The sequence below is a fragment of the Rhinoraja longicauda genome, chromosome 29, assembly GCF_053455715.1.
Source record: "Rhinoraja longicauda isolate Sanriku21f chromosome 29, sRhiLon1.1, whole genome shotgun sequence".
NCBI classification, from domain to species: Eukaryota; Metazoa; Chordata; class Chondrichthyes; order Rajiformes; family Arhynchobatidae; genus Rhinoraja; species Rhinoraja longicauda.
This window is the reverse complement of record NC_135981.1, coordinates 14,431,681-14,453,226: the sequence shown is the minus strand read 5'-3', so window position 1 is coordinate 14,453,226 and position 21,546 is coordinate 14,431,681. Positions and strand designations below refer to the sequence as shown.

Here is a 21,546-nt window from a genome sequence, read left to right as displayed (position 1 = left end):
GAATTGCAGATGCCGGTTTTACCAAAAAAGGCACAAAGTGCAGGCGTAACTCAGCGGGTCAGGCAACATCTCTGGAGAACATGGGTAGGTGAAATTTCTGGTCAGGACCCTCCATCAGTGTGAGTTACTCCAGCATTTTGTGTTAAAAGATATTTTGACTTGGATGAAGGGATTAATGACTTGGAGGAAGGGATTAAAAGTGCCATTAGCAAATTTGCAGATGATACAAAGCTGGGTGGCAGTGTGAACTGTGAGGAAGATGCTATGAGGTTGCAGGGTGACTTGGACAAGTTGTGTGAGTGGGCGGATGCTTGGCAGATGCAGTTTAATGTGGATAAGTGTGAGGTTATTCACTTTGGTGGTAAGAATAGGAAGGCAGATTATTATCTGAATGGTGTCGTTAGGAAAAGGGGACGTACAACGTGATCTGGGTGTCCTAGTGCATCAGTCACTGAAAGGAAGCATGCAGGTACAGCAGGCAGTGAAGAAAGCCAATGGAATGTTGGCCTTCATAACAAGAGGAGTTGAGTATAGGAGCAAAGAGGTCCTTCTGTAGTTGTACAGGGCCCCAGTGAGACCGCACCTGGAGTACTGTGTGCAGTTTTGGTCTCCAAATTTGAGGAAGGATATTCTTGCTATTGAGGGCGTGCAGCGTAGGTTTACTAGGTTAATTCCCGGAATGGCGGGACTGTCATATATTGAAAGACTGGAGCGACTAGGCTTGTATACACTGGAATTTAGAAGGATGAGAGGGGATCTTATCGAAACGTATAAGATTATTAAGGGGTTGGACACATTAGAGGCAGGAAACATGTTCCCAATGTTGGGGGAGTCCAGAACCAGGGGCCACAGTTTAAGAATAAGGGGTAGGCCATTTAGAACAGAGATGAGGAAAAACTTTTTCAGTCAGAGAGTTGTGAATCTGTGGAATTCTCTGCCTCAGAGGGCAGTGGAGGCCAATTCTCTGAATACATTCAAGAGAGAGCTAGATAGAGCTCTTAAGGATAGCGGGGTCAGGGGGTATGGGGAGAAAGCAGGAACGGGGTACTGATTGAGAATGATCAGCCATGATCACATTGAATGGCGGTGCTGGCTCGAAGGGCCGAATGGCCTACTCCTGCACCTATTGTCTATTTCGATACCTCAGAAAGAGAATAAGGAGTTCATGGAACCCGCAACATGGAAAGAGGCAATTTAATCCACAAGGGTATATATAACAAAATAACTGCAGATGCTGGTACAAATCGAAGGTATTTATTCACAAAATGCTGGAGTAACTCAGTAGGTCAGGCAGCATCTCGGGAGAGAAGGAATGGGCGACGTTTTGGGTCGAGACCTTTCTTTAACCCACAAGGGTGTTGCGTACCAGTGAGATGGGCCCTTCGGATTAAAAAAACTGACAACTAATTACATCATCCGACTGTCATCAATAAAAATGTTATCCTCACCCTTCACAAATTTTCTTCACCCTGTTTTTCAATTGGTCACCTTGAAAGAAAATGATGAAAACAGACTTGTCCACCTGACCGCCCTGAAAAAGTAGAGAACGTCAACCTGAAATCCTTTTGTTCCAACGATTGCGAAATATATAAATCACTTCATTTCTTTATCACATTAATCATTTTAAATGTTACGACATGATTTATCAAAGTATTTATTTTGCAAAATAACAAGACGACAAATTGATACTATCCGCTCTCGTCAAACATTAAGGCAGCTACTAATAATCAGTTAAAAAATAATAATTACTGCCCATTGCAGGTAAGGCAATGTTTATACCTTAGGAAATTAATATAAAATATTGCCTTAATACAATGTGCACTATTGGACACAATACCCAACTTCTTACTATGGACTGCATTCATGTCTTTCGTGTACAGCTATATATTATCAGAAATATTATAGTTTAAAGCATCCAAAATAAGCATGGCCAGCAGACATTTTATTCATTCTCTCATTACTTGTGGAGGGAAGGGTTTGTAATTCTAGAAAGCATTCAAATTCCATTACTTCAGAATGAATGCACTTATTCCATGATGCTTCAATGTGGACTCTCATTCTACTTAATTCATTTTTGACAACACAAAAGGCTTCTTATATCCAATGTATCAAATAGCTGTGTGCCACAGATCCAGATTCTTTAGATCTGTGCATTATTTAATAGAGCCAAAATCACAAAAGGTTAAAATAATAAAAGCTTACTGTTGGAAGTCTAAAGCAAATTTTTGAAATGCATTTAAAACAGACTGGGCATCCACTGACTGATAACAAATGTTTCACTTTATGAGCAGCACAGTGGTACAGCTGATAGAATTGCTGCCTCACAGCACCAGAGACCCAGGTTTGATCTTGACCTTGGGTGCTGTCTGTGTGGAGTTTACACGTTCTCCCCGTAACCACATGAGGTTCCTCCAAGTGCTCCAGTTTCCTCTCACATCCTAATAACGTGCAAGATGTGTAGGTTAATTTTACTCAGTAAATTGTTCCAAGTGTGTGGGTGTGTGCAGAACTAGTGTGTGAACTGGCGATCGTTGGTTAGCATAGACTTGATGGGCCGGAAGGCCTGTTTGCATGTTGTACCTCTAAAACTAAAACTTAACTATCCTTGTATCCAAAACAAACCGGCAGTATCAGTACCATAAAATGCTGGAGTAACTCAGCAGGTCAGGCAGCATCTAGGAGAGAGGGAATGGGTGACGTTTCGGGTCGAGACCCTTCTTCAGCCTGAAGTTTGAAGAAGGTCTCGACCCGAAACGTCATCCATTCCCTCTCTCCTAGATGCTGCCTGACCCGCTGAGTTACTCCAGCATTTTGTGATACCTTCGATTTGTACCAACATCTGCAGTTATTTTCCGGCAGTATCACTACCGATCACTGAAGATCTGCTTCAGTTCATCTACTGGCTGTCAGTACAGTTGTTGCGGTTAAGATAGCAGAAGTCAAGAAATCATAACTATAATTCAATATTCCTAAGAGAAACAACTATCCCATTGGAATCAAAAACTGCAGTGGCAGTTGTTCTAATGCTGGTTTTATTAATGCTGCCAACACACTATATTGCCTTGGTTTCACACAACCTCTAATGACTTGAATTTAAAGTCAATTCTATAACCAGTGTTAACAGAAAATTAAACCACAGAATTAACAGCCATTCATCCTGGGAACTTAATGTTAAAATTCCACTTACAGCTACAGGGTCTTCCAAAGGATTTTCAATTTCAGCTTGACGAAGGAAAACGTTTCCTCTGCACACGCGCCACAACATCCTCTCAAACGTAGGGAGCCTCTCGCGGTTTATCACACCAGCCACAAAGCTGTACATAAGAGCATGCATTGTCACAAGTTGCATAGTATACATTTACAAATTATCAACTGCAGTACATGAACTATCAATACCTAAACAAATCAAACCTCTCTTCATCTGTAACCTTCAGAACATTACATAGTTCATTTTTCCATCTGATTAATACATTTTAGTTTGAACCATTTGTTTTATGATGTGATCCTTAATTTTGAACATATATGAACATAAAATATCTAACTCCTTTCCTTATTAAGACCTCTGTGAAAGCCATAAAGTTTCCAATACAAAAAATAACAAGCATCAGTTAAAAAAAAAGCCAAACTATTTAATGGTTAATACCAAGAGATGGCAGGTGCTGGAATCTTATGCAAAAATATACTGCTGAAGGTTAGACAGCATCTGCTCGGATGATCGCTTCGCTCAACACCTGCGCTCGGTCGATCGCTTCGCTCAACACCTGCGCTCGGTCCGCATTGGCCAAACTGATCTCCCAGTGGCCGAGCACTTCAACTCCCCCTCCCATTCCCCGTCTGACCTTTCTGTCATGGGCCTCCTCCAGTGCCATAGTGAGGCCCACCGGAAATTGGAGGAACAGCACCTCATATTTCGCCTGGGCAGCTTGCAGCCCAGTGGTATGAACATCGACTTCTTCAACTTTAGATAGTTCCTCTGTCCCTCTCTTCCTCTCCTCCTTCCCAGATCTCCCTATGTCTTCCTGTCTCCACCTGTATCCTTCCTTTGTCCCGCCCCCTTGACATCAGTCTGAAGAAGGGTCTCGACCCGAAATGTCACCCATTCCTTCTCTCCTGAGATGCTGCCTGACCTGCTGAGTTACTCCAGCATTTTGTGAATAAATACCTCCGCATCTGTGATGGGAAATAGACAGATGATATTTCGAGTCAGGACCCTTCTTCAGCCTCAAATTATTTAATCACTCAGTTGGTAGATTCAAAAGGCGCTGGCTATTTGCCAAATTCAAACACCAAGCAGTTCAAGGTAAAAGACCTTTGGCTTGGCACCAGATGGGCGGGTGGAGGTTAGAAATGAGTAAAACATTCCGTCTTTTTGTTGAATATATAAAATAAACACAACAGAAAATAAGCTTCTAAAACCATTATTGACCTTTTTTGGCATTGACCTTATTCACTCTCCTTCAGAACTAATATACCTCCATCCATTTGCACAATAATTTTGATCTCCATTGCAGCTCTCTCACTTCTCTGCATTAATCGTTGGACCTCTTCCTCCATTTAAACAGCTAGCCATTTCTACACATTCACCATGACTAGGGATGGACACAGAGGTTAAGAAGTGGAGAGCCATCAAGAGCAAGAGGCCCCCTTAATCTTATTCATGAGCTACAAAAATCAACATACAATTTCAGATGATGAATGCGCATGCACATTCTTGCCCACAGCATTAGGCACACATCCACTTGTTCTTGCAAAGGCTGGCAAAATTTATTTTCTCTGCTTCCTGCCAGCAGCCAACAAAAAAATGTTTTGCATCTACTTAGGGGGGGAAATAACAAGCCACATTTTAACTGCCTAGAATTTGATCCCAATTCAAAATAGGCTGAAAGCTATTGGTATGTTCAACTTCAAAACTGATGCCTAATCCCCCAAAAAGCCTTCATTTGCTCAGTAGTTCCTTTTTATTTCCCCAAGAACAAGCAGCATACATTTATCTGTCTCCTGCACACAAACTTTTTGGGTCTTCATTGCCAGGTTTAGTTATGCCACATTAAGCACTGAGCCCGACACACATCTACCCACTGTGGCACCTTGTAGAAAATCAATGATAACATACGATTTCTTTTCATCGTTATAATCTCCTTGAAATGCTTCACAAAAACTAAAGAGTACTTCATAGTTAGAAAATATCCATATTAGTGGCACCATCCAAATAATAATTAAAAAACAAATCGACAAGTTGATCAAATGTTTGGTCAAAGAATCGATTTCTAAAGAAGTCTGCAATTAGGTAGTTCTACTGCTTGTGAGCAGTGTTTTCAACTTACAATCAAATAAATATGCAGCAACATGCTACAACCAAGGCTGGGAAGGTTGTAGAGATACGAGAAGGTGGTAGGTGGCCAGATGGTGCGGCAACTTAAAAGAATTCAACTGTCCACCTTAACCATTCTTCCTTGTAAAATTCCTAGTGCAATGTAAAACTTTTGGCTCATTTCACTTTAACTCATGATAATGATGATGACCCAGGAAAATTTCCCTGTTTAAGGCATGTTTGGGATATTAGATTTAAACATATCTCTGTCATTAAATAATGACCAGCTTGCAATGACTTCATTATTTTAACTTATAAAACAAAATCCATTCTGAGCAAACAACTTTAAATCAATAAAACCTTCTTTGGTTATTTTAGCATGAGCTATAATTTATCTCACGTGAAAATGTTATGCTTAGTCCCAATCAACCATAACCTTAATCTTAGTATTATCATTATTAGCTGTCAGTCATTTCTCTGAAATAATTTTGACTCACATATTTCACAGTTAGAATTATAGAATGGCATTTAGATGGTAAATTAAATTACCCAAGTCTGAGCGGGGCACCTCGTCCTAGTTCACTTGGCTCCAGCAGAGAAGACGATTCTTCAAGTAGGTCTGGATCAGACATCTGCTGATGATGCAATTCAGCCTGAATTCACAAATCAATTAACATACTATGAAACCAGTTAGTGGCATGCAGGGGAACTAGGAACCAGGAGAAGAGGAGAAAAACAAAATTTAAAAAAAGAATCAGAACTGAAAAGAACGTATATAAACAATATACATTAAATTTTGAAAATACAGAAATAAAAGCAAAGATGAACAGGAAAGCAGATGATTACAGATGAACAGCAAATCCATTCAATCAAATTGAATCTTTCTGAAGGTCTCAAATGACAAATCAGAAAAATCAATATGCCATTGCCAAAATGTACATGCCAGTGATAGTCGCAGAAGTGGAAATTGGTTTCAACGATTTCAAAAGGATACTGTCATAGTATCAACTGCTTGGTGGTTATTTTAAAAATATACTTATTAACGTGTTTTAATATTCTTGCTGGATTTTGTCAGAGAAAGATTTCTGATAAAAACTTGGATATTATATAGAATACCTACATTGCCCTGTTATGGAAAACTCCCTACAATCAGCTCTATTTAGCTGCTACTTCCTTTCTCATAATTGAAGCAACATGTTGAAGGAAACTCCTATCACCCTGGGATTATAAACCCAGTCACAATCATAAAGTAGACATCAATCATGTGGTCTTCAACGCACATTAAGAATTCTGCTTCTGTCTTTCCAGTTATAGATAAAATACATGACATATCGACTGATGACAAAACCATTTTAAAAATGGTGGCAACATGCAGCTTCAAATTATCCGGCCAACTTTAAGAAAATAAACCTAAAATATTAGCTTGAATTCCAAATATCTTCAGTACTGATTAAAGTACAGGAAAATTAATGAATTAGGCTGCAAGCACTCCATTAGATCTTCCAGATCAGTAATGACCGCATGCACACATCTGCTGTTATTTCTTGTGAATGGCATATCCAATGCATTAGGAAACATCCTTAGCTCTGTTCTAACAATATGCTTCAGCTCTGTGATTTTATAGTAGATGTTCTATTTTTTCCTACTTTTCAGGGGGGTAACTTTAACAATTTACAGCTCAGCTGTAGTTCTGAAGTTGTGCAGTGTGGACCTGCACACACTGACAACTAAGTGGAGATATTTAAAAGACTACCTGTCAAGTCATGTGCATATATCATTTATGCATTTAATCACCATTGGAATAAAACAGATAACAATATTATAACGTAGAATACACATTGATCACAACAATTATTAGCATTATATCCACTATACATGAATATTAAGGGAACCAAGGAATATGAGAGTGGTGCAGGATAATGGCAGAAGATCAGCCATAAACAGATTGCCATAGGGTCAAATGATCTAATTGTGCTCCTCTTCATATGTCCTTATATAAAAGCTACATACATTTATCAAGAAGTCTATTTCTTGAACCAGAGAATAATTTGAAATGTGTATGCAAAGTTAAACCTCGAGCTACAAAGTGGCCTATTCAGTCAAGTCACAACTGAATCAAGCAGTAGTTTTAAAAAAAATGCTTTTCTTATCTACTCTAGTGTGCATCCTCAGTACAACCGTCGTAATTTGTCAAAAACAAGATAAAGAATATGTTGACATCTAAAATATGGTCACATTTTCAGTTATTTAAGGGCAGAAGGAAAGCAGTAGTGTTTTTTTTTTAAATCACAAAAATATTGATCTCCATTTTTTTCCCCAAACGAAATCACAAATAAGTATATGAAACAAAAAGATCGCCCAGATCTTTTGAACTGATTCTTCAGTTCAAGGCTTTGATTCTACTTTTGTATAGTTCCATTTTGGCAGGGAATACCGAGCTCACTTTGCCTAAATTTCCACCACTGCAAAAACACAAGCAAAATATTCACAGATAAGATTTTTTTTAAAGAAATTTAGAAGTTGTCTGCCACTCCATAGTTGTTATCATTAAATATAATGGATGTTTTCTTTTTGAAAAGTTAATAATTGACCAATATAATTAGAAAAATCAACAAGGCAATTATTACAAATCGGAAAGCTAAAACAAGTCTTCTTTCAAAAATTGGTAAAGAGCCGAGTTTGAAAATGTGTGGTGGGTTCTACGTTTAACCCAATTAAGGAAAGAAGGTCACTAGAATGGGTTACTTGTGCCTCTGCACAATCAGATCAGAAATGTAAGGTCTGCTGTTTGGGTTTTGAAAACCATAATCAAGGTCAGAGAAAAATAAAGAAAAAATAAAATCTATTAATTTATTATATCTGATACATCATTTCTTGAATTGCAGCTAGGAAAATCAAATTCATTAATTACATGGCTAAGATGCCTTTCAAATAATTCAAATAGGTTGAACTTCTTGGGCTTAATAGGTCTAACATACAGGAACCCAGTAAGACATTTATACTGCACTTACAATACTACGGTGCTCGAGGTTTCAGCAATTAGGATGAGTTATATCACCCAAATAGTTTTAATCTGCCATCACTCTGTGTACAATATAATGAACTGTCAATATCATGGACAATTAATTTTAGGCTTAAACTGTTGACAGAAAGTCGAGATCTATCTTGCCCTTAATTGACAGAAGAATATGACAAAGTGTTCTTTGCTTGCAGAAATGCCTGCTTTGTAATTAGTGAGAATATTGTGATTTTCCCAGATTTTAAGTATATTTCATTGTTTTGGGTGTTTTAAAAATATGTGCATGAAGCAGTTTAGACAGTCAAGTCTTATGACCATTTAAAAATTTGAGAAAAAGGTACTTGAAGATTCAATGTATAAATCTACTTAAATTTTGTATTTATTAAAGTATGTAGGTGGAATCACTTCATCCAAATGCAGTCCCAATCGCTTACCCGAGCTGGAAGCTGAATATCAGCCACACTCACCCTTCACACGAGCTTCAAAGGAATCACCTGCCTTCATCCATACGGCCATCACTCAGATGCTACCAATCCAGTACTTCCATTTCCCAAGGCAAATATAGATTTCCCATTTCTGAACAAAAAGACTTGCTTTCCAATAATCGTGGCTGGATGAAAGCCCAGGACATGAAACTGAATGGTAACTTCACCAACTTATTGTAAGGGTTAATACTGTGGAAGACATTTTGTGATGACTATGGCAGACATTTTAAGCTGAATATGCTATTATACTAAAAACAGGCCTTTGCAAAGTCGGCCTTCACGGTACCAGATACCTGCAGATAAGAAGTTGTTTTTCAATGTTCCATTTGCTCGTTCCACAATTCCTGCAGCTTGCGGGTGGTGAACACAGTGAAATTGCTGTCGTATATTCAATTGTTTACACATTTCATCATTTATTTTAGTTAAGCTTGGTTTCCTCCGTTAACTTAGCAAGCTGTGTGTGGTTCGAATCCTGCCGACTACGCATAGTCTAGGCGACTATGTGATAGTCACCTAGACTTAACTATGAAATAATTCAAAAGGCACAAGACTCAGTTAAAACTTTTTACTTTTACACCAAGGTGGGAGAAGACACAGAGACCTGAGTGTACTGTCGTTCACTCAGGCACCTGCTTCCATCCTCTCAAAGAATACACAGATTACAGGCAGTATTTATATAGCTCAAAGCAGCACAAAGCACATTCAGTAATTTTCCACAGTTACATGACAGAAGCCAGTCTTAACAAATACATAGTAGAGTTCCTTTAATTGTGTTAGGGAGTCAAACAGGAGTAAAGAGGAGTTGCACAGCTAATATGATTAGAGAGGCACCATTGTGCGATAAGGAGGCACCATAGGATTTAGTTCAGAACATTGGAATGTCCAGTCCCCAATAAACCCTGAAAAACTTCTTATCTGCAGGTGTCCGGTACCATGAAGGCCGACTTTGCAAAGGCCTGTTTTTAGTATAATAGCATATTCAGCTTAAAATGTCTGCCATAGTCATCACAAAATGTCTTCCACGGTATTAACCCTTACATTATCACAATGCTTTTATGAAAAACTGACAGGAGATCTGAAAAAACATGAGATAGGGGAGCTAGGAATTCAATGGTGGCTAGTTTGGGTAATTGGTTCTTGAAAACAGCCACAGAAAAGTCAATCTTGGACCAGATATAATTTATCATATCTAAGAAAGAACCGCAGATGCTGGCTTAAATCGAAGGTAGACACAAAATGCTGGAGTAACTCAGCGGGTCAAGCCAAAACGTCACCCATTCCTTCTCTCCGGAGATGCTGCATGTCCCGCTAAGTTACTCCACCATTTTGTGTCTACCTATAATTTATCATATATTTATATGCAACAAGCTTAAAGGTGTGGAGTGCAACTTCTAAATTTACAATTAAAAAAATTATCAAAGCAAATTTACAAGCAAGAAAAGGGCTTGTCTTGTACAGTAAAATTCGTGTTTTTATGGCAAAAAGCTGGACAATATAGCAAGTGCATTTCACATGTTTGTGAGTCCATGAAATGGCTTTAGATGGAATCTATATTGAGTCAACTATTACATAAACCTTATCATCAGTCCAGAAGTTGGCATCCTGAAGCCTTCTAAATGTTCAGATGTCTTAAGAACAAAACCAAATCAACCGGCATGTATCACCTATCGAGGTTTACCCCAGGAGATTAATAGAGGTTAATGTCTAAGGTTAAGCAACAGCTCATCAAAGGTCTTCAGAATATACCAGATCTCAGATTCCTGAACTCCAAAATGCTGCTGATTATAACTAAATAACACTGAATCTAGAATGTTAACTAGACACCGTTATTATATTCAAATTCCTGCTGCATTTTTTTTTTTAAGTTGGTATTTAATGTCAATAGACCTGAAGAACAACAACTTTCATAGGAGGAAGTGTGCAAATAAATGGAAAGAGATTAACCATTTGATCCAAAAGCTGAAAAATAGATTTAGTCAGGTATAATCATTGGTGAATTTCCATTTACTTTAGGCCAGTAGGCAAAGATATTCAAGACCATTTCCCAAGGACTTTGCTAGAGACTGGTGATTCATTCCCATAAATAACTGATTTGAAAAGGCATAATAAATCGGTAAATTAGATTTTTAAATAAAGTACATTGTAGAGAGTACATCACAAGCCCCATTCTGAGATTGATCTCCACTATGGAGCCACATGTACCAGTATATTTATAATGAAGCAACATCGTAATTAGCCAATAATTGCGTTTCCATTAAAAAGCAAATTGGTATTAACCAGTTTACGAAATGGAGAAATGTGGGTTCCGTTATCATGAAAACAAAAAGCTTCCCATGTGTGGCTCTTTATTGGAGATCAAACCATAAACACATTTCTGAATTTTTCCAAAATGGTCAAGAGAAACACAGATCAAGTTTGCGACAGTTCACTCAAAATAAGCAGAAGAAGAAAGCAAAAGAAAAAAAATCACAAGAAACTTGGAGACGGAAGGGAGGGATGGGAATCTGCATGCCATTAACTGTTACTTTTCCAGTCTTCCTTAGATTCCTGCACTTAAGGCTGCTTACGCTGAATGATTCAAAACTTAGCTCTCGCGTTGTTATTGTTCTGCCTATTTTTAAGAAACAGAAGACTGGGAAAAGGACAAACATGATTAACGTATTCGTGATCTTTCAGCAGCTAGCTAAAATGGCTTTACAGTTGTTTCAAGGAGTACATTCATAACTTTTTTTGCAATAGGATCATGCTAAAAAACAATTGTAAACATGTACTGCTCAATGAAATGAATTAGATTGTCATGGTATCGACTGATCACACTGTCAAAATATTTCACAGGCATTTTTCCTCAAATATCTTTCAGCAGCTCAATACAAGTTGAGAGAGGAATATTCTACTTGACTGCTCTACTGAGACAAACATTTTTTTTAAAGATCGGAAATTGAAATTCTACTTCAAACACCATTTCAAATTATAGTAGATCTGCTGCAGAAATATTTGAAAATATATTAGGATCAAAGTTGCCAATATCAAATACTGCAACTGAACTAACATTAGGAAAGAAAATACATTTTGACATATCAAATCAAAACATTATAATTTGAGGACTGATCTGTGAATATGATAATGAAACAACTACAGAAAATTTGTACTAACTACAGTAAATCCACAAGATGGCATGATAGCACATGGATTTTGATTTGCATACATGATTGAAGCAGGACTAAAAATCAAATTTGTTGTTGAGAAATTAACTGAGAATTATAAAACATCGGCTTTGTAAATTAGTGACTTCAAAACCTGGGGCTATATTTACCTAACCTGCCTTTTTCCTTCAGCAAATGCTACATAACTCACTGAAAAGGGATTTCCAGAATCCATCAACATTCATGACCAGAAACATAAATTGCAATTAAAATGACACTCGATTGCTGAAAATGGAACATTTCCAAAATCGCAACTAAGCCCATAATATTTATACAGAGAGGAAAAATACCTGCTTCCCTCAAGGTAATTTTACAGATTGAAAATTGGTAATTTGTGATTTCCAATTTTCAGAATTTTCAGTTACAAACAAAACATTGAACAACATGGTATAATTTGAATTATTTTCAAGTTAGCAGCTGCAAATTACTGTGCAGATCTATGTATTTATTTGTGTCATAGGTGAACTCCCTGTGACAACAGGGCATTGTTATACTCTTCAAATGCACATGTCAATCTTCATATGCACTACTCAAAAATGTCAAAAGCAATGAGCACCATATTAAAGCTGAGTGGGACAACAAGTGTAGGTTCGCTTTTAACTTAATTTACAAGTTTCACAAAATATTTAGTGTCCTTATTATCAAAATCTCACAACGGCACACTTAGGAAGCATATTACTTGACACTAACACATTTCAACAATATTAATTTACACCTAGCTAGAATATTTAAAGTAGTTTTATATTGCTCTGAAATAATGAATTGGTTGAATGTGCAAAATGAAACTGAAGGAAAAACTGCAGAATCATAAAATCATTCTGACAATTTCAATTGTATCACATTCCATTTACAAAGTTTGAATACTAACTACTTCAGTACAGACTTAATTAGCCTAAGTGTTCAATAGAACACAAGAATGGCTGCTAAACGAAATAGTACATGTTGAAAAGTCTCAATTGTCTCCAAGGTTCAAATTTGAAAAGTACACTTCCTCCAGCTGTTCGACATTAGATGTCTCCATTTCCACTTTTAGCACATCGGGCAATAGTTTAGAAATGTGCATGAACACACAAATCAACCTGGGGAGGGAAGACAAGCTCTCATCTCCTCATTCTACATGAATACTGCGGAGGATACTGAAGATAATTGCACCAATGCACTGAGAAGCAACCTGGCCAAGCAGTTATCCCACAGATCATTTAATTGTAAACCACAGGTCAGTGGTCATTACTTCTAGCTAAAAGAAAGTGCTAGGAATACTCAGCAGGTCAGGTGGCATTGTGTTGAAGAAAACAGAATTACAGTTTTAGATTAATGACCTTCCATTAAGACTGGAAAAGTGCAGAAGCAAGAGTCAATGAAGGGTCATTAATCTGAAAAGAGTCTCTCCTTCCAGATGCTGCTTAATTTGCCATGTTTTTCCAGCATTTTCAGTTGTTATTTCAGATTGTAGCACTTTGATTTGTTCACAATTTTCATCATTCATGCACATCAAACATTTCCCACACACTGTTCCTTGGTGGCTTCAGATGACAAACTTTGATTGTACAATAACTGTTGGTCAGGAGACTCTTGAACAACAAAGGCCTGACCTTAATATACAGGTGTGTATATTTAGCCTTTCAATATGACAATATATCAATCAGAGAAATGATGGCCTCAAATTTGCTGGTAAATGGCAATGGTTCTACACCAAATTGCCAATATTTCACATTCAGAAATCTTGTGCTGTTACAGAAGTCCCTAACTTACTGGTTGAACTCCAACAGAAAACCCTCAACGACTTTCTGCTACGCACAATGAGATTGAAAAGCTGGGCTGATGCAGAATGGACATACTACAGTACAGAACCAATGCAAGGTCTGTGAACTTATTCACTTAAAAGAATATTTATGGATCTGCAGGGAAAAAAATAACATAACTTTTTTTTAAACTACTTATTGTGCAACAACAATTGTTTTTAATTGTCTTTTTAAAAGCAGATTGGCTCAATTTTTTATGTTTTTAATATTGCTAAATATTTCAGCAGCAAATTGGGGTGAGGCTTTGTCGCCAGTCCAACATTTCCAGAGGCCACTCAGGGGCTATTCCCCCTCCCCACCATCACGTTACCCGTTGCTTCACTCAAGGCCATTCCACCCCTTGGCGCCTCTAGATTAATCTTCAAGACCACTTAGACTTGAGATCAACTTTCCAAAGCCAGAGACAGCAGGTTCAGGAGAAATAGAGAAAGAGCGTATGCCCACCTATCGAAGGTATTTGTCAACATATAATTTGAAGAAAAGCATAAAATTGATTCATCCTGCCTTTTGTGAGATATTTAGGATGAAGTTTGGTGCTTTTATAAAAAGGAACATCGCAGGAGCAATATCAATTTGAAGCAAATTTTCTTACAGGTTAAACAATATACACTTGCCCATTCAGCATTAATAATACTCGTGTAGACTTTGACTTTTAACAGTTGAAGAGCTTATAAACAGCATTAACTGATCCCATTCATTTCTCAGCAGTATAATGACCAAATTAAAATAAAATTGAAAGGGATTTCAGATTAAATTAGGCAGAGAAGCAAATAAGCCAAATATAAAATCATGCATTTTTGTTCTAAAGGCAAATCAGCACACAAATGAATTTTAGTAAATCATGGATGTATTTTGTATGGAATATTACGTCTTTTTGCAATGAGCAATTTTGATGTGATCCTGCAAATTAGAAATATATAAAGACCAACAGTTATGTACACATGCATTGCAAGCTTAAACTAATCTTCAACAAGGCATGGTGTATAAATTGAAATAAAGCTCAATAATCCGACCTCGTCAAAGAACTGCTGGGTTCTACGAAGAATGTATTTCAATTCAGTCAGCTCTAGAAAGTTACGTTTCAATGCTTCGTGGTTTGTATTAATTTCCTTCATTTCATTGTCCAGTTTTTCAAAGGTTGCCTGAAAAATAAAAGTCACAAAATGTCATTGTTATTGCAAATTTAGCTATTATACATTGAAGATAAAATTGCCCAGGAACAATGCACCTTTTAAATTGATTTTAAAATTGGTTAACAAGCCAATAAGGAACTGCAAATGCTGATTTATACCAAAGATAGGCTCAAAATTGCTGGAGTGATTCAGCGATTCAAGTGGCAATTCTGGAGAACAAATATTACTTGGTTAAAAAAGGGTACAACACCATTATATTAACAAGAATCACAACTCAGAGCTTAAATGGAAACAAGGGCTAATGGCATGTATAAAGCAAAATGTTTTGTTTCACATAATGCAAAACACAAACCTCCCATCACTGTGACCCATTTGTTATGAAGACAAGCATAACCAATCCCATTCCCTTTATGTATTCCCAATGTCTAACTTTTGAACAAAGAGATTGTATTCGAGAGAGAACCAAAAATGTATCAGAGATAAAAGGGAAAATGTCTATGCAAGTTTAAGCTATTTGTCACCAATTCATTTCATAGTTCCATTTGTGACAACGGAAAGCAAAGCACACATTAAAAATGAATGTATTGCGAATGCCATTTTGTCTCTCACTAACAATGCTACTAGGGAATTCAATCGCACAAGACTGATTAACCGTGTAAAGATGCCCCGAGTCATAAATTGAAGTTTGTTTCAATGCAATGAAATAAAAGCAAGTCTAAGCATCAATGACAATGATCATTTCTAATTTTTAGAATCATTGCTCCTTTTGGGGAAAATAAAACATAAAGGTCTAAAGTAAGATTGTATCCAAGACCCAATCAGGAAATGTTTACCTCTAAATCAATCATGTCACGAGGAAAAGGAACCTCAGGATTCTCTCCAGTGTCCAAAATGGTAAGGTTTGCTTTTCGAATTTCCTTTTCAACAAAACCTGAAATTAAAATAAAACAAATTTGAAGTAAATGTACATTGTCAGATATGCATTCAAACCAAAAGACAGATTGTCCATCAGTAACCAAAACTTGAGTTGCTCTTTATTCTTAAGCTCATTCCTGCTGTTAAAAAATTCCCTTCAAGACAAATAATATTTTGGTGCATAAATATTTTAATAAGTTTTAATGTTCTTTAAATGAAAAGGAATTTGAAGAGTTGTAGATTGCTATTTCCAGTTTATTTCAAATAAGAAGAAATGGAACGTCATAGCCAATATTCTCCTTTTAAAACTGTAAAGAGACGCAAAAATTACTCTCAAATGCATTAAAATACTCACGGAGTTTGCGATCCATTTCTTCACAACGACGAACTTCATTTACAAATTTGCGTTGAAATACATTCACATCCGGATTTAACTGTACGGAGGAAGAAAATGAACAATTTCCTCAGTGAATTTCTGTCGCACTTTTACAATTGACTGTTTTACAGAATATTTGATTTACTAAACTCAAATGCACATTTAAAAATTCTGTTAATCTTAGGGAAGATCTGCGGAATACAGTGGATGCAGGTTCTATATAAATAGAATAAATTAAAAAATCCAGATTCCCCACAGCAGACATTATCAAATACATTAGGGTAGGTGCAGCAAACAGACACATGTTGCATCACCTGTTGATCACTGTTGCAACCAGAAAATGCACATAAAGGTCAAAATAAAATTGCTCTTTGTAAATGTGTCTCAGAACCTGACCCGAGACAACTGTCTACAGACTAGACGGTTCTAAATAAATTATTTCAGTGATAAATACTTTGTAGCACCCTGGATATCAAAAAAAATAAAAATGAGAAATTTATAAATACTAATGAAATGAAACTCTATTTCAGTTGGCCATAAGTCAACTGGAATTTAATGTATCCACTGTATTCACAACAAAGACAGTCCAACATTATCCATAATATTTTGCCAGGCTGGTGAGAACTGAAATAGTCAGTGCAAGAACTCCAGGCAACGCAAGACCGCATATATAAAGCAAGCATCCAAACCCATTACTCAAACATAAAGCACACGACTTATTAAACTAACCTCCAAGTAAACTGGGTACTTATAATTAGCAAGATGACTAGGTGAGGTTCACATGAACTGTTAGGCGGCACTCACATTCATTTTTCTAATCACGTAAGAAAATAGATTGCATCCACTTACATCTCGAAACTGAACCATTCCAAGCTCTCCCAGCTCACTGACACAACAGTAAGCAGCTTCTGACTGTAGGAAAAGCTGTGCCAGCGTCATCTCCTCACTCCGGAAAAGCTCCCCCATGGTGGATCACTGCAAAGGTACCAACTACTTTCAATAAATGCTGTCCGCTTTCTTCCTAAAATAAATCAAGGAAAATAGATTTATTGATAACAGACAAACTTTCAAAATTCTTAAGTACAAAATAATGAGTCAGATTTCAATCAATGAACTGCGGTACTCGGACACTTTATGTACATGATTCATTTTTAAAAATCTCCTCTGAACCTATAGTCAAATTCAGAAATGGAGTCTCCCCCTCCCTTTGCAACTGGGTCCTCAACTTCCTTATCCACAGACGTCAATACAAATTGGCAACATATCCTCCTCTCTGACCATGAGCACAGGGGCATCTCAAGGCTGCATGCTCAGCCCTTTGCTCTACTCTCTCTATACCCACGACTATGTATCCAGAAACAGCTCCAATGCCATCTTTAAATTCACCAACCATACCACCGCTGTTGAATGAGTAAGAGTAACACTAAGTCAGAGTACCGGAGAGAGATTGATAATCTGGTTGTGTGGTGCCAGAGCGATGGTTTTGCTCTCAACTCCAGCATGACCAAGGAACTGACTGCTGACTTTAGGAAGGGAAGGCCAGGGATCCACAAGCCTGACTTCATCGGCGGGACAACAGTGGAGAGAGCTACAGCTTCACGTTTCAGGAAATGCACAACTCTGAAGATGCAAGCTCATCAATACCTCTCCTTGCTCAGACGTTTGAAGAGATTCGGCACGTTGCTGAATGCTCTCTCAAGCTTCTACAGATGCGTGGTTGAGAGCACACTGACTGGTTGCATCACGGTCTTGTGTGGTAACCCAAATGCTCAGAAATGGTGCAGAAAGTGGTGGAATTTGTTCAGTCCATCACAGCTACTGACCATCACATCCAAGGGATCTACAGGAAGTGCTGCCTCATGAAGGCAGCTAATAACATCAAAGACCCACATCACCAAGGCCATCTCTTCCTGCTACCATCAGGAAGAAGCCAGAGAAGCCAAAGTACTGTTACCGCCAGGTTCAAGAACGACTTCAGCCCATCAACAACCATCAGGCTTTTAAAGCACACTGTACAATCCTAACCACAACCCTACCTCAGCAACACAGCAAACTTTGTATTGGTTGCACTCGATACTTGTTTGCATTATTGTGGTCTGGTTACCTAGTATAACCGATAAATGTATAATAAACAAAAATACAATAAATTATTTCTTGTGTTATTCGTTAATGTGCCTTTAAAAGCTGCAGCAAGTAAAATGCTATTGTTCTGTTCCTGGTGAATATGACAACTAAACACTTGTGACTTGTTCATGTACTTAATGTGGATGATTCTATTATTATTCAAACAAGTTACCGGCCCTGCAACTTGAGCTTTTCACTATTAATTGCTGCAACACTTTTTAATCCCATATAATTCTGCTCATGCTTGAATTTTTCAATGAATTACATAACATTTACATAACCTTATGAATGCTAACACATGGTATTCAATTTTATTTTGAAACGATGTGTGTTCATAAAGCATCTCAATAAAACGTACATATTCTGTAATGTATCCTTCCTTTAATTCTGCAAAAGTAAAACATTGAACTGTAAAATTGTTTACATACTTGACTGCAATATATCGATATTAACTGATTCGGGTGTAAATTATATAAATTTGCAATTGTTTTACAGTAAGTTTTCTTCACAGGAAGAACACTAGGTTACTGTAACAACATCCATTGCACAAATATTTTAATGTAGTTAAAAGACATCTCACCGAACATCAAATAACATTTGGCAGAGGCCAAATAAGGAAATATTGGAACAGATGGCTTATAGTTTGATCTAAAAGAAGGTTTTAAGGAGCATGCTAGTGACAGAGGGATACTGCACAGAAACAGGCCCGCCAGCCCACTGTTCATCAAAAGCCTGTTTTTACACCAATTTTATCTGAACCCATTTTATCCTCCCCACATTCCCATCAGTTTTCCCCAGATTCTACTTCTCACCTAATACAATAAGTGGCAAATTCATGAATCCTTGGGATGTGGGAGCAAACGGAGCACCTCAATGAAACATAGTTACAGGAAAAACATTCATATTTAAAGGGTATAATAGGCATAGTGACAGTGAAGCTTTGGGGAAACTGCAGGGCTGATGGCCTTGGCCTTTGAAAACATGTTAGTCAATAGACAATAGACAATAGGTGCAGGAGTAGGCCATTCAGCCCTTCGAGCCAGCACCGCCATTCAATGCGATCATGGCTGATCACTCTCAATCAGTACCCCGTTCCTGCCTTCTCCCCATACCGCTATCCTTAAGAGCTCTATCCAGCTCTCTCTTGAAAGCATCCAACGAACTGGCCTCCACTACCTTCTGAGGCAGAGAATTCCACACCTTCACCACTCTCTGACTGAAAAAGTTCTTCCTCGTCTCCGTTCTAAATGGCCTACCCCTTATTCTTAAACTGTGGCCCCTTGTTCTGGACTCCCCCAACATTGGGAACATGTTTCCTGCCTCTAATGTGTCCAATCCCCTAATTATCTTATATGTTTCAATAAGATCCCCCCTCATCCTTCTAAATTCCAGTGTATACAAGCCTAATTGCTCCAGCCCTTCAACATACGACAGTCCCGCCATTCCGGGAATTAACCTAGTGAACCTACGCTGCACGCCCTCAATAGCAAGAATATCCTTCCTCAAATTTGGAGACCAAAACTGCACACAGTACTCCAAGTGCGGTCTCACCAGGGCCCGGTACAACTGTAGAAGGACTTCTTTGCTCCTATACTCAACTCCTCTTGTTATGAAGGCCAACATTCCATTGGCTTTCTTCACTGCCTGCTGTACCTGCATGCTTCCTTTCAGTGACTGATGCACTAGGACACCCAGATCTCATTGAACATCCCCTCTTCCTAACTTGACACCATTCAGATAATAATCTGCCTTTCTATTCTTACTTCCAAAGTGAATAACCTCACACTTATCTACATTAAACTGCATCTGCCATGTATCCGCCCACTCACACAACCTGTCCAAGTCACCCTGCAGCCTTATTGCATCTTCCTCACAATTCACACTACCCCCCAGCTTAGTATCATCTGCAAATTTGCTAATGGTACTTTTAATCCCTTCATCTAAGTCATTAATGTATATCGTAAATAGCTGGGGTCCCAGCACCGAACCTTGCGGTACCCCACTGGTCACTGCCTGCCATTCCGAAAGGGACCCATTTATCCCCACTCTTTGCTTTCTGTCTGTCAACCAATTTTCTATCCATGTCAGTACCCTACCCCCAATACCATGTGCTCTAATTTTGCCCACTAATCTCCTATGTGGGACCTTGTCGAAGGCTTTCTGAAAGTCGAGGTACACCACATCCACTGACTCTCCCCTGTCAATTTTCCTAGTTACATCCTCAAAAAATTCCAGTAGATTTGTCAAGCATGGTTTCCCCTTCGTAAATCCATGCTGACTCGGAATGATCCTGTTACTGCTATCCAGATAAATGTATCGATAAATGTATAATAAACAAAAATACAATAAATTATTTCTTGTGTTATTCGTTAATATGCCTTTAAAAGCTGCAGCAAGTAAAATGCTATTGTTCTGTTCCTGGTGAATATGACAACTAAACACTTGTGACTTGTCCATGTACTTAATGTGGATGATTCTATTATTATTCAAACAAGTTACCGGCCCTGCAACTTGAGCTTTTCACTATTAATTGCTGCAACACTTTTTACAAGTGATTAAAATTGGAGGGTGTGCAAGTAGCAAGAACTAGAAGGCCAGCGATTTGAGAAATGTACAGCTGAGGCATTGAAATATCAAGGGTCAAAATAGGCAAGACAACTCAAGATTGATGACTGAAGAGAGCATGTTATAACAGTATAGAAAACATCAGAGATAAAATGGTATAAGAGGAAAGCGAGAACTGGAGTAATCAAGTCAGGAGATAACAAGGCAAATTGTGCTGGCTGGAAATAGAGATTAGTAATTGTCAACTGCCAAATCTTCAAAAAGTCTCAAACATCTGAACATATCAACTTAGATTACACCAGGGAAACAGCAACTTGGATTCCACACCAGCTCAGACATGGCATTGGATTGGAGACCACTTTAATTTCAAAGCGCATTCCAAACCTGAGGATTAGGTCAGCAAAGGGGAATGGTATGTTCATTTCATGTATTTGTTCTATGGTTTTCTAATTTAAAGTTTTATTTTTTAACAATTTGGTTAAATATAAATGGTTTATGAAATGCTTTCATAAACATCCTTGAATGACAAAAACATTCAATTTTTTTAAAAATCCGTGACAACTTTGATAAAGATCCTCACCCCTCGCTTTGCTTTCTGTCAAAGCTTGAGAGA

At 37.8% G+C, this 21,546-nt stretch overlaps 1 protein-coding gene across 4 annotated transcripts in view; it reads right to left on the bottom strand.

The window, feature by feature from the left end:
* The window catches only part of LOC144607498 (V-type proton ATPase 116 kDa subunit a 1), a 51,315-nt gene that overhangs the window by 26,925 nt on the left and 2,844 nt on the right, over positions 1–21,546 (bottom strand). For 2 of the 4 annotated variants that reach the window (XM_078424380.1, XM_078424379.1), the window contains exons 2-8: positions 17,094–17,265; positions 16,224–16,302; positions 15,787–15,884; positions 14,834–14,962; positions 5,861–5,964; positions 3,188–3,314; positions 1,449–1,531 (exon numbers count right to left, since the gene is read on the bottom strand). In XM_078424380.1, coding sequence (XP_078280506.1) covers positions 1,449–1,531; positions 3,188–3,314; positions 5,861–5,964; positions 14,834–14,962; positions 15,787–15,884; positions 16,224–16,302; positions 17,094–17,210 — 737 coding nt within the window. In that variant the 5' untranslated portion in view covers positions 17,211–17,265. The remainder of the gene's footprint in view (positions 1–1,448; positions 1,532–3,187; positions 3,315–5,860; positions 5,965–14,833; positions 14,963–15,786; positions 15,885–16,223; positions 16,303–17,093; positions 17,266–21,546) is intronic. The other 2 variants (XM_078424381.1, XM_078424382.1) reach the window with 1 other exon arrangement.